General features: G+C 42.7%; 1 protein-coding gene across 2 annotated transcripts in view; it reads right to left on the bottom strand.

Annotated features, from left to right (window-relative positions):
- LOC138664010 (zinc finger protein 182-like) overlaps window positions 1-17,916 on the bottom strand; it is a 146,765-nt gene that overhangs the window by 89,158 nt on the left and 39,691 nt on the right. For both annotated transcript variants that reach the window (XM_069750408.1, XM_069750405.1), the window contains 5 exons: window positions 16,226-16,375; window positions 15,917-16,096; window positions 15,710-15,833; window positions 15,544-15,626; window positions 15,265-15,355 (listed from right to left, as the gene is read on the bottom strand). In XM_069750408.1, the coding sequence (XP_069606509.1) occupies window positions 15,265-15,355; window positions 15,544-15,626; window positions 15,710-15,833; window positions 15,917-16,096; window positions 16,226-16,375 (628 nt within the window). The remainder of the gene's footprint in view (window positions 1-15,264; window positions 15,356-15,543; window positions 15,627-15,709; window positions 15,834-15,916; window positions 16,097-16,225; window positions 16,376-17,916) is intronic.

Here is a 17,916-nt window from a genome sequence, read left to right as displayed (position 1 = left end):
GATAAGTTCCCTTTAAGAACTCAGTGTCCCACTCCAGGAAATAACTAGTGTTCACCCATACAAGAGATAGGAGGGATTATAAGTATGCGGTCATGGGTTCTGAAAAATAGCATTACTGGTAATTAATTACATCTTTTTCTATTACCAATGACAGCACCGCAGAGAGAATTACAGAGAAAAATAGAATTCAGGGAGTGACCACAGACTGCAGAATCCTTCTCTAAAAGGTGAGATCAGAAGAGGAGGTCAAATTCAGTCTATAGTGTTCATAAAAAGCAGAGGGAGAGGACCACATCACTGCCTTACACATCTGCTCAATGGAAACATCCGCCCTCTCCACCCAAGAGACTGCAATGGCTCTCAGGGTAAGCCCTTATATTCCTTGGAATAACACAACCACTTATGGAATAAGCCAATTTGATGGCTTCTTTAAGGGTATGTTTCCACTGTCAGGAAATGCTGTGGATTGGACGCTTCGTACAGCCGCAGCGTCCAATCCGCAGCGGCCAGATTTTACAGCATAGTGGATGGGATTTAATGAAATCCCATCTCCACTATGCGTGTAGGGACGCCTCCAGCATCCCTGCGTACACACATGCGGCGCGTCTTTCTAGACCGCAGCATGTCTATTTATCATGTCTCAACTACGAGAAGCATGTCCTCATGAGCCATAAAGGTGCTATCAAGATGACTCTTGCCTCATCTTCCCTGATCTTTCTCAGGACTGCTGGTATTAACATCACTGGTGGAAAGGCATAAGTTAGATTGTAATCCCATTTGAGTAGGAAGGCATCTACCACTTGAAAATTGTCTCTGGGATTCAGAGAACAGAACTTTTCCACTATCCTGTTTTGTCTGTTCCCGAACAGGTCTATATCTAACAGACTACATAAATCTACAATTTGATTGAAAATTATTGGTTCATAGCGCATTCTCCTTGACTTAGACTACTGCAGCTCTACAAATCTGCTGCCATTTTCTATCGTGTACCTATTTGATCCTAGGGCGTCTCTACACTGGAATCTGCCTGTCAGTGGAGGTTGGCACCCTAATTTTCTGCGGTAGGCGCCCCCACTCCGCGTCGACTCGACCCTCACAAATCCCTAGAATTCCCTAAATAAGGAACCCTAGAAAAAAACTGACCATATCCCTATGGGAAAGAGACCTGCCTAACAGTGGGGGTAGGCACCCTAATGTGAAACGGTAGGCGCCCCGACTCCACGTCGACTGACCCTAGAAACCCTACAAAATCCCTAAATCAGGATAGAAATAAAGAAGTATACCAAAAATACTCCCAAACACCCAAAGAAAAATAGAAAAAAAAAACAAAATCTCAAAAAAATATATTAAAAGCAAAAGAGATACGCCCATATAATCAAAATATAGGGCGTCCCTATAGTGAAACATAAATATGTCTTCACTAAAAAAATATATATATATACATGTGCAAATGCAGTAATCTCAGTATGAGTGAATGAGATATAGTAGTATCATTAAATCTTGTCCATATCAAAAAAGGACAAAAACAGAGCGCTCCTGTAATATAATAACGCAGGTGCTCAGAGCATGTAGATCAAATGAAAAAACACGCTCCTCACTGCATCATGGTGTGCACTTGAGAAAAACCTCCACAGATAGCAAGCATAAATACATACTGCGTCATCTTAAATAGACTAATATGCAGAAGGCTCGAAAAAATGACATTTCAAAAGTCTGTCGTAGTTACCATATGTTATGCTTAAGCTGTTTAAAGTGCACAGTGCTATAACAGGTTATCTACAGTGCATGCAGCAGATAAATAACAGTGTAGACCCACGGGCCCTGCGCTTAGTAACCCGATGTTTACCCTGGTTACCATCGTAAAAAACAAACAGTACATACTTACATTCAGCTGTCTGTCCCTTGCCGTCTGTTTGCTGCACTGACTGCTGGCCGCAAAGTGAAAGCAGAGCACAGCCACAGCGGTGAGTCACCGCTGTGTGACTCACCGCTGTGCTGTGCTTTCACTTTCACTTTGCGGCCAGCAGTCAGTGCAGGAAATAGACGGCAAGGGACAGACAGCTGAATGTAAGTATGTACTGTTTGTTTTTTTACGATGGTAACCAGGGTAAACATCGGGTTACTAAGCGCGGCCCTGCGCTTAGTTACCCGATGTTTACCCTGGTTACCAGTGAAGACATCGCTGAATCGGTGTCACACACACCGATTCAGCGATGTCTGCGGGGAGTCCAGCGACGAAATAAAGTTCTGGACTTTCTTCCCCGACCAGCGACAGCACAGCAGGGGCCTGATCGCTGCTGCCTGTCACACTGGACGATATCGCTAGCGAGGACGCTGCAACGTCACGGATCGCTAGCGATATCGTCTAGTGTGACGGTACCTTTACTTCCGCTATTATCTTATCTTTGTAAAAACTTGAGGGGCTACTGCCAGTCTGAAAGTAAGGGCCCTGAACTGAATGTGTTTAATTTCCCTTTTTATGGCCAAGCCCACTCTCAGAAAGTTCTGGCATCTCACATGTATTGGGATGTGATAATGCGCGTCCTTCAGATCCAATACAACCATATAATAATCCAGAAAAAGCACCTTTTGGACACTCTTATAGATTCTATCATGAATGGACGGGATTTCAGGAATATGTTCAGGTTCTTCAGGTTGATTATCGTTCTGAAAGTACAGTCTTTTTTTTTTTTTTCCTTCAAAGAGAGGGGAATAAAATCACTCCTCTTTTTCTTGTACAGGAACCTCTAAGAGGACAGATTTCTGTACCAATTCTAGGACTTCTAATTTCAAGGATAGCTGTTTATCTTTAGAAGTCTGAGGAGGTGTCACTACAAACTTCCAGAGAAGAACAGACTGAAATTCCAGCTTTAGGCCGAACCTCACTAGGTTGTGAATACAGCCGCTTAAAACAGTTTTTTCCCAGGGAGTGAAAAGAAGGAGAGCCTTCCCTTTAATTGGGGAAAGGAGTCACAGAGGATTTTTTTTACCTCGAGGGAGGGACCCCAAATATAAATGATCTATTCTTCCGTCGGCCTTCCCATTTCTCTTTATGTCTTGGGGGGTTTTCTCCAGTTATATTTTCTCCTACAAAAGGATTTATTGTAAGCTATAATGGATAAATTAGGGAATTCTTATTTGTTATCTCACACTTTTTCCAGAATGTCATCTAAAACTGGGCCATACAGGTATTCTCCTTCACAAAGGATAGAGCATAGTTTTGATTTGGCTTGAATGTTCCCCATCCAGCACTTTAACTAGAGAGCTCTACAGGCTGCATTAGAGAGCTGCTGATCTAGCTGCCAGTCTTGCTGAATCTGCTAATGAATCAGACAGAAAAGCTGTTGCCCACCACATCAATGAAATTGTGGCTAAAATATTTCCCTTGCTGCCTTATCCTACATCTGGCTTTTTAGAGCTAGCAGTACGCTTTCCTGAAATGGCTAGATTTAGGGCCCGTGCAGAGGATTCCCAAGTACTGTATTTTTCGCTTTGTAAGGCGCTCCAGATTATAAGACGCACTACAAATTTTGAGGAGAAAAATAGGAAAAAACCTTTTTTTAATAAATTGGTGGTGCTTCTTCTAATCCATGCGTCTTATTGCTTTCCGTGGGTTGTGGCTGTGGTGGATCAGGGTCCCAGGGTCACTGACGGAGGTGGCAGGAGTGGAGTGTTGATGCAGGCTGGGATGAGGAGGTGTGCAGGTGTCCTGTGCTGCAGGTGGGCTCCTGTGCTGCAGGGGGGCTCCGGTACTGCAGGGGGGCTCCGGTACTGCAGGGGTGTCTCCGGTGCTGCGGGGGGCTCTGCCAACATTTTGTGAAAGGCCAGAGCCCCCCGGCAGTTCGTCAATGCTTTCCTGACTGTGCGGTGGATTTGGGAAAATGGCCGCCGGGAGGCGGCGCATGCGCAGATGGAGATCTTGGGACCAAGATCTCGAGAGATGAGATCTCAGCGCTGAAATCTCATCTCCCGAGATTCCGGCGGCCATTTTCCCGGAGTCTGTTGCACATTAAAGCATGGACGAACTGCCGGGAGGCTCTGGCCTTTCACGAAATGCTGCCAGAGCCCCCCCCCCGGAACCCCAGAGACTCCGGCATCACCCTGGGCAGTGACGGACATTCGCGGCAGCGGACAACCATGGCAGCGGACAACCACAGCAGCGGCGGCGGACACCTTCTCATTCCAGCCTGTAATGGTAAGCAATATATCTGTTTTGTAAGACGCACCCCCATTTCCCCCCCAACTTTGGGGGAAATAAAATGCGTCTTGCTACTGGTAAATTTCAAAAGTAAAAATAGATACCATTAAAAGTAAAATTAATTGAGACATCACTAGGTTAAGTGTTTTTGAATATCCATATTGAATCAGGAGACCCATATAATGCTCCATACAGTTCATGATGGACCCCATAAGATGCTCCATACAAAATACGCCCCATATAATCCTGCATAAAAGCTTATGATGGGCCCCATAAGATGCTCCATATTAAAATATGCCCCATATAATCCTGCATAAAGGTTAGTAATGGCCCCATAAGATGCTCCATAGACACATTTGCCCCATATAATGCTGCACAAATGTTGATTATGGCCCCATAAGATGCTCCAAAGAGACATTTGCCAAATATAATGCTGCACAAAGGTTATGGCCCCATAAGATGCGCCATAAAGATAATTGCCCCATACAGTGCTGCACAAATGTTGATTATGGCCCCAGAAGATGCTCCATACAAACACATTTGCCCCATATTGTGCTGCACAAACGTTGATTATGGCCCCATAAAATGCTCCATAAAGATTTTAGCCCCACACAATGCTGCACAAATGTTGAATATGGCCCCATAAGATGCTCCATAGAGATATGTGTGGACGCCCTGCCTGTGAATCCCAGCCCCGTAGTATGAATAAATAAGACGACACTGCGGGGCTGGGATTCACAGGCAGGGCGTCCGCACAGGCGCAGCCAGCTGGACTGCATATGAGGACAGACGGGCAGCGCTCACTGCGCCTGCCCAAGGCAGGAGAAAAGAGCACCGGCGCCGGCTCATTTCAAAACAGCGGTGAGGAGGCGGCGCCCGGCGCCAAGAAGATTTGAGTGACGGCTGTGTGGCGTCTGCAGCAGGGGGGAAAGACCTGCCTCCTTGACTGAAGAAAAGGTATTTAGGACAAATTACAAAACTGATTATTTCGGCAGTCACAGCACCCAGAACTAAAAGAGCCACCTTGTCAGAATGCAGCATTACTGCTGCACAAGGTGGCTCTTTTAGTTAATAACGCCTGGGGGGGGGGGGTGACAGGTTCCCTTTAAGAGTTATAACTTGTTTTGTCACTGCCGCTGAGATTAAGGCCATGACTTTGTCTTATTCTTCTTTCGTTCCGGTAGAAGACAAGTAAGAAAAGCCGTAAAAAAGACAACCCTCTGCGGTTACAGTTCTGACTTTTCCAGATTTAGCATTCATCTTAGATTGATCAGGCTGGTTCTGATATTTATATCAACTTGGTATATATCAGAGTATATACCGGTACGCGCTGGGTGATAGCAAAAAGTCCACTGGTAGGATGTGAGACAATTAAATAGGACACGGAACTGAGTTTGCAATTGAATATCCTAAAATAGCTGAAAAACACCAAAAATATATATAATCCCCTGCGATAGATGCAGAAAGTCCTTGAAAGTAAAGCGGTGTTCCTACCTTGAATAGGAGTAGTCCCGGCTTAAGAGGCGATGATAGTGCCGTTAATGTGCTGAGTATATCCGGGCAGTGAAACGTTACTAGAACAGGTGGCTGCCCCGGCCGGTAGCAGCCACCTAAAAACTGACCTCCGATGTAGAGCGCGGGGTCCTGCGTAGCCGGTGCCGCGTGAGATGTCGGCGGTGAATCCGGAAGGTGCGCAGGACCTTTGTGACGCGAAGATCACGTGACCGCTAGCGGTGGCCGTAAGTAGGTACGGGATGCAGTAAGGATCAAAGTCCAACGAGTTTCGGAGACGCCTGTCTCCTTCAGGGATGATCCCTGCCCCGTATACATGATCCTTATATAGCTTATAGTACTCCATGCCTTGGTTTATTGAAAGCCGAACAGTTCTATGCCCACATTTAAACCCCTAGGTATAATGGTATCTAAAGTAAAGATCCATTTTGTCTCCATTCTTGACATGGCCTTAATCCCCACCTCTCCAATGTCGGCGTACTATATCGATACCTAATACTTTCATCTGTCCCGTCTGTCCATCATGGCATTCAATAAAATGCTGGGAAAGTGGATGACCTAAAAATTTCCTTTTTATATTGCGGATGTGCTCACTGATCCTAGTTTTTAAGGATCGCTTTGTTCTCCCTACGTATAAATTACTGCAGGGGCACTCTATAATATAGATTACTCCAGTGGACGAACATGTAATAAAATCCTTAATTGGAATAATCCTGTCATCTTTTTTGATGTGTATACTTTTTTGAGTAACAGCCTGTTTACATATGGTACATTTTTGACATGGAAAAAATCCCTTTAATTTTGTTTGAAACAGAGAAGTTTGTATTAAGTTTGGACTGATAGGAAAGACAGGATCACTAATATTCAGAGATTTTTTAATTTATCTCAACATACAAATACTCTAAATAATGAAAAAGAAGATATTACCCATATTAAAGAAGCATTGAAAACATTAGAACAGCTACTTTTAAAAGAAATGCGAGATATGTGGGAAGTGGCTACTTTAGAACGCTACATTACATATGACTGTATTCCTAGAGGCCTAAAAGTATACAGGGCACTCTCTGGCGATATTGGAGATCCAGAGACACTCCTACAATGGAATACGATGTTTAGAGCTTTTTCAAAACAGGCAGTGGAGTTCATTATAGAAAAAAGGAGAAAACAACTAATGACCAGTAAAAATGCAATCTCCAAACTTTTTGAAACCATTAAACCTTATAGAAATAATCCTGAAATAATTAAAATCTCCAATAGTATTCGTACTAGGATTAAGAATAAAAAACAGGAAATTATTGATAGAAAAAAGAAAAAATTTGGGAGAGATGCTGTCCCTGTTTGTACTTTTAGGAATGCCTCACATAATGAATTAGATTTTGAAACTATTGATCATATAGAAAGTAGCACTATTGAATCCAGCTCTATTTTAGAAAGGTTCTCTATACATCCTACTCCTTCCACCCCCCCTCCTTCTTTTGAAACGGGCATTTTGAATGAAGAACCTATTATCACTAGCCCTCCTAATGTTACATTAGACCCTCAGGAGGCTCAATATTCATCTTGCACTCTTGCTCCTTCCACCTCTACAGCAACCCATAACCGTTTTCATACTTTGGCAAATATTCGCCAATCACCATCAGAAGGTACACATAATTCCCCACGAGTCAGGGAGTTAACTCCTAAAGAGATAGATCCGTATGTAATATGGATCTACGTAATCAAAAGGGTAAGAAGAAAAATAATACGAATAATCACAATAAAACAAATGTAAAGCATCCTTTTTTTCGTGTAACCGCAAAAAAACAAGGAAAAGGGGCTGCAGAGGTGGGAAATTCGCCAAAAAGAAAAGGCCATTAGAAATTTTGAGTACAAATAGGCCAACTATCTTCAACCTGAGAAAACATAAGTTAGGAGAAGATGAACTATCATTATTACAGAAAGGTCTCAAATATGCTCCAGCGAGCGGATTCAACAAATTCGAAGCCTATATTGGCATCAAAATGTTCATGAGGAAATTAGCCATACAGAGACATTATATTAAGAATCCTGTGGTTAGGAATGCAGAATCTGCTCAAGAAAATATATACAGTGGGGCAAAAAAGTATTTAGTCAGTCAGCAATAGTGCAAGTTCCACCACTTAAAAAGATGAGAGGCGTCTGTAATTTACATCATAGGTAGACCTCAACTATGAGAGACAAACTGAGAAAAAAAAATCCAGAAAATCACATTGTCTGTTTTTTTAACATTTTATTTGCATATTATGGTGGAAAATAAGTATTTGGTCAGAAACAAACAATCAAGATTTCTGGCTCTCACAGACCTGTAACTTCTTCTTTAAGAGTCTCCTCTTTCCTCCACTCATTACCTGTAGTAATGGCACCTGTTTAAACTTGTTATCAGTATAAAAAGACACCTGTGCACACCCTCAAACAGTCTGACTCCAAATTCCACTATGGTGAAGACCAAAGAGCTGTCAAAGGACACCAGAAACAAAATTGTAGCCCTGCACCAGGCTGGGAAGACTGAATCTGCAATAGCCAACCAGCTTGGAGTGAAGAAATCAACAGTGGGAGCAATAATTAGAAAATGGAAGACATACAAGACCACTGATAATCTCCCTCGATTTGGGGCTCCACGCAAAATCCCACCCCGTGGGGTCAGAATGATCACAAGAACGGTGAGCACAAATCCCAGAACCACGCGGGGGGACCTAGTGAATGAACTGCAGAGAGCTGGGACCAATGTAACAAGGCCTACCATAAGTAACACACTACGCCACCATGGACTCAGATCCTGCAGTGCCAGACGTGTCCCACTGCTTAAGCCAGTACATGTCCGGGCCCATCTGAAGTTTGCTAGAGAGCATTTGGATGATCCAGAGGAGTTTTGGGAGAATGTCCTATGGTCTGATGAAACCAAACTGGAACTGTTTGGTAGAAACACAACTTGTCGTGTTTGGAGGAAAAAGAATACTGAGTTGCATCCATCAAACACCATACCTACTGTAAAGCATGGTGGTGGAAACATCATGCTTTGGGGCTGTTTCTCTGCAAAGGGGCCAGGACGACTGATCCGGGAACATGAAAGAATGAATGGGGCCATGTATCGTAAGATTTTGAGTGCAAACCTCCTTCCATCAGCAAGGGCATTGAAGATGAAACGTGGCTGGGTCTTTCAACATGACAATGATCCAAAGCACACCGCCAGGGCAACGAAGGAGTGGCTTCGTAAGAAGCATTTCAAGGTCCTGGAGTGGCCTAGCCAGTCTCCAGATCTCAACCCTATAGAAAACCTTTGGAGGGAGTTGAAAGTCCGTGTTGCCAAGCGAAAAGCCAAAAACATCACTGCTCTAGAGGAGATCTGCATGGAGGAATGGGCCAACATACCAACAACAGTGTATGGCAACCTTGTGAAGACTTACAGAAAACGTTTGTCCTCTGTCATTGCCAACAAAGGATATATTACAAAGTATTGAGATGAAATTTTGTTTCTGACCAAATACTTATTTTCCACCATAATATGCAAATAAAATGATAAAAAAACAGACAATGTGATTTTCTGGATTTTTTTTTCTCAGTTTGTCTCCCATAGTTGAGGTCTACCTATGATGTAAATTACAGACGCCTCTCATCTTTATAAGTGGTGGAACTTGCACTATTGCTGACTGACTAAATACTTTTTTGCCCCACTGTATATCCATACTGATTTGAGAAATCCATCAAAATTTCATCCAGTGAATGAATATTCTGCACAGATGGATACATTTCAGACCATTGTAACAGATGAGATCAGAAAAATAAGTGGGAATAAATGTGGCAAATTTAAGTTTAATTTAACAAATAGGGAAAGAAATGCTATTATATCCCTACAGCAAAATAAGGAATTGGTTATTCGCCCAGCAGATAAAGGAGGGGGGGTGGTCATTTTGGACCAAGAATCTTATGATAATGAAGTATCACGTCTACTTAGTGATTCCCGTACCTATAAGAAACTTCTTAGGGACCCGACTGTTGACTACATTAAAGAAATGAAAACTTTAACTAAAAAAGGGTTAGATAGGGGATTGATCAATAAACATGAGTTTGAGTTTATAAATTGTGAATCTCCTAGATTGGCGGTGTTCTACTATTTACCTAAAATCCACAAGGATGCCGCCAATCCACCCGGTAGACCCATTGTCTCGGGTATTCAATGCTTAACAGCCAATATGTCCAAATTGGTAGATTCCCATCTACAAACAATTGTCCCATTTCTACCATCACATTTAAAAGATAACACACATATTTTACAACTGCTACAAGAAGTAGAATGGCAAAATGGGTACATAATGGGTACCCTTGACATAACTTCACTTTACACGGTCATTGACCATCAAAAAGGATGTGAGACTGCTAAACACTTTTTAAACAAATTTACTAGAGTGCCTACTGAACAAATTGATTTTTTATGTGAACTTATGAATTTTATTTTAACTCATAATTATTTTTTATATAAGGAGGACTACTACTCCCAGCAGTGGGGCACCGCCATGGGGACCAGGTTCGCACCAAGTTATGCTAACCTCTATGTGGGGGGTTGGGAAGAGCAAGTCATCTACCCAGGAGGATCTTTACATGCGAACCTGGTCCTCTGGCGGCGTTTTATTGATGATGTTGTTTTTATTTGGTCTGGTGGTTTAGATACTTTGAATCAGTTTTTAAAGGATATTAATAAAAATATTTATTTTTTAAATTTCACCTCTACCACCAGTACTACGGATATTAATTTTCTGGATTTAAAGATTTTTATTGAGGATTCAAAAATTCAAACGTGTACTTTTATTAAGCCCACTGACACAAACAGCTATATCCCTCTAGATAGTTGCCATCTCCCTAGCTGGCTGCTCAATATTCCAAAAAGCCAGTTTATGAGAATATATCGGAAATGCTCTAGGCCTCAGGATTTTGAAAAAGAAGCTCAAACTCTGACTAAAAAATTTTTAGAGAAGGGATATGATGAGACAACATTGGAAATTTCCAGAAAAAAGGCTCAGTTAAAATCTAGACAGGATTTGATTCAATCAGCCCCTAGAGCTAAAGATAATATGGAATCTATCCCGATTATAACAAGATTCAACACCAACTCAAATATCCTCCGCAAAATAGTTAGGAGGCATTGGCATATTTTAAAAAATGATAAAATCTTGGGAGATAAAACTACTGACCAGCCTCGTTTTGTGTATAAAAAATCCCAAAATATAGGAAATATGATTGCTCCAACGGTACCAAAAAAATCCTTTTTAATACAAACTTCTCTGTTTCAAACAAAATTAAAGGGATTTTTTCCATGTCAAAAATGTACCATATGTAAACAGGCTGTTACTCAAAAAAGTATACACATCAAAAAAGATGACAGGATTATTCCAATTAAGGATTTTATTACATGTTCGTCCACAGGAGTAATCTATATTATAGAGTGCCCCTGCGGTAAATTATACGTAGGGAGAACAAAGCGATCCTTAAAAACTAGGATCAGTGAGCACATCCGCAATATAAAAAGGAAATTTTTAGGTCATCCACTTTCCCAGCATTTTATTGAATGCCATGATGGACAGACGGGACAGATGAAAGTATTAGGTATCGATATAGTACGCCGACATTGGAGAGGTGGGGATTAAGGCCATGTCAAGAATGGAGACAAAATGGATCTTTACTTTAGATACCATTATACCTAGGGGTTTAAACGTGGGCATAGAACTGTTCGGCTTTCAATAAACCAAGGCATGGAGTACTATAAGCTATATAAGGATCATGTATACGGGGCAGGGATCATCCCTGAAGAAGGAGACAGGCGTCTCCGAAACGCGTTGGACTTTGATCCTTACTGCATCCCGTACCTACTTACGGCCACCGCTAGCGGTCACGTGATCTTCGCGTCACGAAGGTCCTGCGCACCTTCCGGATTCACCGCCGACATCTCACGCGGCACCGGCTACGCAGGACCCCGCGCTCTACATCGGAGGTCAGTTTTTAGGTGGCTGCTACCGGCCGGGGCAGCCACCTTTTCTAGTAACGTTTCACTGCCCGGATATACTCAGCACATTAATGGCACTATCATCTCCTCTTAAGCCGGGACTACTCCTATTCAAGGTAGGAACACCGCTTTACTTTCAAGGACTTTCTGCATCTATCGCAGGGGATTATATATATTTTTGGTGTTTTTCAGCTATTTTAGGATATTCAATTGCAAACTCAGTTCCGTGTCCTATTTAATTGTCTCACATCCTACCAGTGGACTTTTTGCTATCACCCAGCGCGTACCGGTATATACTCTGATATATACCAAGTTGATATATATTTTTTCTTTTACAAACAGTAGGTGGATGTTTGTTGGTGTCGCTGCAGGGTTATTAAGCTTGATACTTAGCGCCACCATATTTTAGATTTATTTTGGTTCTGATATTTGTTAGTTGGTAATTGCATTGCTCTATAGATCTGCCGACCACTAGAAAATCATCCAGGTATGGGATTATTAGGGTATGCCGTTCGCGGAGATGCGCTGTGACTTCCAGAATGATCTTTGTAAAAACAACCTCGGGGCCATAGATAGGGCAAAGGGTTGAGCCCTGTACTGAAAGTGCCTGACTTGTTCGTCTGTATACAAAGCTAGTCTCAAGAATTGTTGCTCTTTCACATGGATTGGGAAGTGGTAATAGCATCTTTCAGGTCCAGGGCGACTTTATGGACTCCATCTCGAAGGACCTGTAGACCAGAAACTTATTCAACCCTTTCAGGTTGACTATGGTCCTGAAGGTGCCATCTGTTTCTATCCCCTTATTAGCCTAACTACCCTCTTTCCCCTCAGATCCTAGTTTAAAAGCTCCTCCAAACGTCTGACCATTTTTTCCCCCCAAGCACAGCTGCACCCTCCCCATTGAGGTGCAGCCCAGCCCAACCGTAGAGCCTGTAGCTGACAGTAATAGGCTTAGTTCTCCATGAACCCAAACCCTTTCTTCTTGCACCAACTTCTAAGCCACTTATTTATCTCCCTAAAGGTACCTTCACACATAATGATATCGTTAAGGATATAGTTGCAACATCATGCTTTTTGTGACGTAGCAACGATCCCGCTAACGATCTCGTTGTGTGTGACAGCGACCAACGATCAGGCCCCTCCTGGGAGATCGTTGGTCGTGGGGAATGATCAGGACCTTTTTTTGGTCGCTGATCACCCGCTGTCATCGCTGGATCGGCGTGTGTGACGCCGATCCAGCGATGTGTTCACTTGTAACCAGGGTAAATATCGTGTTACTAAGCGCAGGGCCGCGCTTAGTAACCCAATATTTACCCTGGTTACCATTGTAAAAGTAAAAAAAAAAAAACAAGTACATACTTACATTCTGATGTCTGTCACGTCCCTTTGGTTACCCGGGTGCTGCAGGGGGGCTTCGGCATCGTTGAAGACAGTTTCAACGATGCCGAAGTCTTTCCGCTGATCGTTGGTCGCTGGAGAGAGCTGTCTGTGTGACAGCTCCCCAGCGACCACACAACGACTTACCAACGATCACGGCCAGGTAAATCGTTTAGTGTAACGGTACCTTAAGATCGCACTGTCTTTCTAGTGACACTCGTGGCATCGGCAGTATTTCCGAAAACTTCTTTCCTAGTTCCTTGTAATCATTTTTAAGGAACTTCCATCTGCCACTAACTCTGTCAATGGTACCGATGTGTACCATGACCGCTGGGTTTTTCCCATCCCCACCTAACAATCTGTCTATCTGATCAGCAATATGCCGAACCCGAGCACCTGGCAGACAACACACTGTTCGACATTAACAGTCTTGGCGGCAGATGACCCTGTCTGTCCGCCTAATTATAGAATCCCCTACCACCAACATCTGTCAGGCTTTTGCTGCACTCACATTTCCCTGCTTCCTACAGCAGTTGTTTTCCTGATTGCTAAGTGCAACGTCCTGCTGTTGTAATCCTAATCCTGTATTCCTAATATCAGCCAAATAGGCATACTTACTAGGGTGTGACAGATGATCACTGAGCTCCCTTACACTTTTTCTCCTACCCCTTCCTGTAACTGTCACCCAGATACGTACTTCTGGGTCCTGATCTTCCCCACCTTCACATTACTGGCCCCAGCCAGGGCATGCTCAGTGAGTTCTTAACTCCTCTCCAGGTTTGCACTGGTACTTAGTGTTGCAAGTTGCACATTTAGATCCATTATCTGGGCTTCCAAACATGTAACATGCTGATATTGAGGGCAGATTTATTCACCCTCAAACGGCAGTTCAAGGCATGCATACATCTCACAAGGTGCACACCTGGTAGCATTGTCCATGGAGCGCACATTAAATGGGGATACAGAACAAAGCAGAGAAAACCATGGAAAGCTCATAAGGAAAACACCAAACTATGTTCTTATGTCAAACTATGATATTGCATTTAACTATGCACTTATCTGCCGCCTATACACTTTAATGCCGCCTCTGCTCTGCTAAACAGTCCCGCATAGGCTCAATGGAATTTGTAGTTCTCCAGACAGCACAGCACAGGTGAATCTGCTACAAGCTTCTAGAACAAACACTTGACACACAGATACTTGGTCACATAGAACAATCACAGGCTTTTTTTTTTTTTGCTTTAGACAAAGCTTAAACCCACTCACAGACAAAACACAGATAATTCCCAAACAATTACAACAGTTAATTGTTTCATCACAGTCAAACTATACCCCCTGGATTTAGCCTTGAGGCGCTCTTTTTCCTGGTCGGTCACCTTGGTCCCTTGACATAACCAATCATTATACCCACCAAACCCAGATCCCAAACACTGGTTCCCGCTTTCTGGGGAACAACAGCTAGCACCCTTACTTTTCCATGAGTATTTTTTTTTTTTTTTTTTACAGACGTTCCCGAGTTGGGCTGTTCCAAAGTTTTGCCTTGACATCTCCAGCTCAGGAATATTGGCTTCAGGGGATGCTTCCTCCTCCTTGTTGCCAACCATTATCGTCAGCATTGGCATGTGACTTGGTTTCCTTAGTTATGACCTGGTGAGCTACCAGCCACTACAACTTTCCTCCCAAATCCCAAAACAGAGGAAAATCCTCTACCATCCTAGTTGTGGAAGCAGCCATGTTCTCTCCCGTCACTTGTCAGCCAATTATGTAATTGTCCTGAGTGGAAGGGAGTTCCATTGACAATTGGTGGCAGTGGAGTGATCTGTGTGACCTCTCTGGTATCATCTGTGACAAAACGGTAACAGTGGTGGGTTCAGCTTGACCCCCCCGACTGTGTATCATGTGACAAATAATAATAATTTCCTAAAGTCTACATATTGTTTGTACTGGTAGAAAGACAGAAAGTTTGAACATACTTTATCCTTTTTTCCCATTGTTAAGGTTGTGCCTGTTCATTCAACCGACGAAATCACTTTAGTAGAACTCTCCTAAATAAAATGCCTCCCCAACATCAAACAGCTGGGTTTCAAATACTGTACTGATAGAAAATGGCTTCTCTGTGGAAGCAGAATCTGTTACTTCTCTACATTTAGTGGTTTCTACTCACCTGAGTATTCATCTGTAGGAATCTCTTCTTTACACCGCAACTCACTTAATAAATATGTCTCTGTAGTATTAATATTGTTCAGATCTTTACACTGTAGCAAAGTCACAAACAAATGGAGAAGTCACATCAATGATCAACTCTAATCCTGCCATCTCCACCGTTCTCATTACACAAGTATAAAACATATAATACTGGTGGATAAAACAAGAATGAGCATAAGACCTTCACTGCCATCTACACATCATAGGGGAGATCTCATAACACCTTCTCTCCATTTACCTGATGGTCTTGAGGAACATTGGGATTTTGTGGAAGAACAGGACGGGGACATCTCTCTGGTGTTGTCCTCTTACTGGATAAAACTGGAGGAAACACATACAGGGACTGAATTCATTCTTTACATACAGATAATTATAGGCCGTGTGTATTTAGTCCTGTCTATTACCTGGTGATGTGAGGGGCTGGGGAACCTCCATCATGACGTCCTTGTACAGATCTTTGTGTCCTTCTAAATACTCCCACTCCTCCATGGAAAAACAGACTGAGACATCCTGACATCTTATCGGAACCTGACACATACAATGATACCGTCATCACCCCAATCCCTTCGTAGCGTTACTGTACAATGTCCCAGCATTCCCAGCAGTGTTACCTCTCCAGTCAGCAGTTGAATCATCTTGTAGGTGAGCTCTAGGATCTTCTGGTCATTGATGTCCTCATGTATCAGGGGGTGAGGTGGAAACCCCGTGATTGGGTTCAAGGGTCTTCCACATCCTTCAGACACAGGAGCATGACAGCGCTCACTAGAGATCTTCTTCACTACTGTGTAATCCTGGTTATGGAGAGACACATTAATAAATCTCACTACAGACATTTCCAGAGTCCTCACCTCTACAGTTCTGTCCATCTGTTATTCCCATAGATAACAACGATATAATGTGACATCATCAGAATCTCTCACCTCTCCAGTAAGTCGAAAAAAGATTTCTAGGGTGAGGTGTAATATCCACTCCATCATTTTGTACATTTCCCTATCCTTCCTTGACAGATCAATCAGGAAAATTCTCTTATGTAGAACATCTTCACTGATAGGATCTAATATTGTAGGGACCTGAATAGGAAAAAGATGATCCGATGTAACATCATGAAAAATTACTTGAGATAATAAAACAAAACATAAGAAGTATGTAGATGTAAAATGTGTAGATGTTTACTACCAGTAGTTAGGAGTATTCCATGTTTGGTTATAAAAAATGGTTTAAAGTGGAAACTGGTTCATAGAAATGAGCCGATAGGTCGAAATTTGAATTTGCTGGCTTCTGTGAATTAAACCCAAAACTTTGATTTGCAGTGAATAAATTCACACAAATCATATGATTAAAAAGCCTGGAATTTGTAGAACATTGTGATTTCTCCTAGGAGTCAACCGAAATTTAGGCTACCTAAATTGTATGAGCAGTCAAATTGTACATTTTAGGGGCAGATGCATACATTGCTCTTATATATAGACAGGCATTGGAAATGGAATAAGCTGCTGCATTTTCAAATTCTTTTTAAATGCTTGACAAGACCTGTTTTCTGAGAGACAGATCTAAAAAATAAAAAAGTAGATAATCACATTGTATGATTTTTAAATAATTAAATTTATTTTAATTTCATGAAATAAGTACCATATTTTGCGAATTCTAAGATGCACACCAAATTTTGGGGAGGAAAACAGGAAAAAAGTGTTTGTTTGTTTTTTTAAATAAAATGGTGCGTGTCATAATCCGCTTTTGCGGAAGCTTACCTGGGAGGCAGCAGTGGTGGAGCAGCAGGGTCCCAGGACGCTGGTGGCTCCGGGCTGTGGGCTTCGGGCTGTTAGGACGGGGTGTTCAGTGGCGGCAAGAGTTGGGCCATATCTGTGGGCTCCAGGCTGGTATGATGTGGTGTTCAGGGGTTCAGGGGCTCCGCCGGGAAAATGGATGACAAAGGTGGCACACGCGCAATTGGGATCTCGGGAGCCAAGATTTCAGTGCAGATCATGCATAGTAAAAGTATGTAAAGTGCGTGCTCCGGGCTTTCACAAAATATTGGTGGAGCCCCAGCACTGCCGAACACCTTGCCGTATCAGCCTGGGGCCTGCAACACTCGCCCGACTCCAGCCTCCCCAAGAAAATTAATGGCAGCAGCGACCGTGGGACCCCACTCCACCACAGCTGTAAGCTCCATCGCAGCTACAATTCGGATTGTAAGAGGCACCCCCATTTCCCCAAAAAATTTAAGGGGGAAAAAAGTGCGTCTTATAAACAGAAAAATATGGTATTTGATCACCTCCCAACCAGCAAGAATTCTGGCAAGTAAATACCTGTTAGTTTTTCTTTAAGAAGCCCTCCTACTCTACACTTATTATATGTATAAAAGACACCTGTCCACACACTCCATCATCTCCACCATGGCCAAGACCAAAAGCTGTCTAAGGACAAAATTGTAGCCCTGCACAAGGCTTTGATGGGCTACAGGAAAATAGGCAAGCAACTTGGTCAGAAGGCAACAATTGTTGGTACAGTTATTAGAAAATGGAAGAAACACAAAACGACGGTCAAGCTTTCTTGGTCTGGGGCTCCATGCAAGATCTCACCTCGTGGGGCAAGGAAAATTCTGAGAAAGATC

The sequence above is a fragment of the Ranitomeya imitator genome, chromosome 2 (assembly GCF_032444005.1).
Source record: "Ranitomeya imitator isolate aRanImi1 chromosome 2, aRanImi1.pri, whole genome shotgun sequence".
Classification (NCBI taxonomy): Eukaryota; Metazoa; Chordata; class Amphibia; order Anura; family Dendrobatidae; genus Ranitomeya; species Ranitomeya imitator.
Note: the sequence above shows the minus strand (reverse complement) of the source record. Positions and strands in the feature narration are given on the sequence as shown.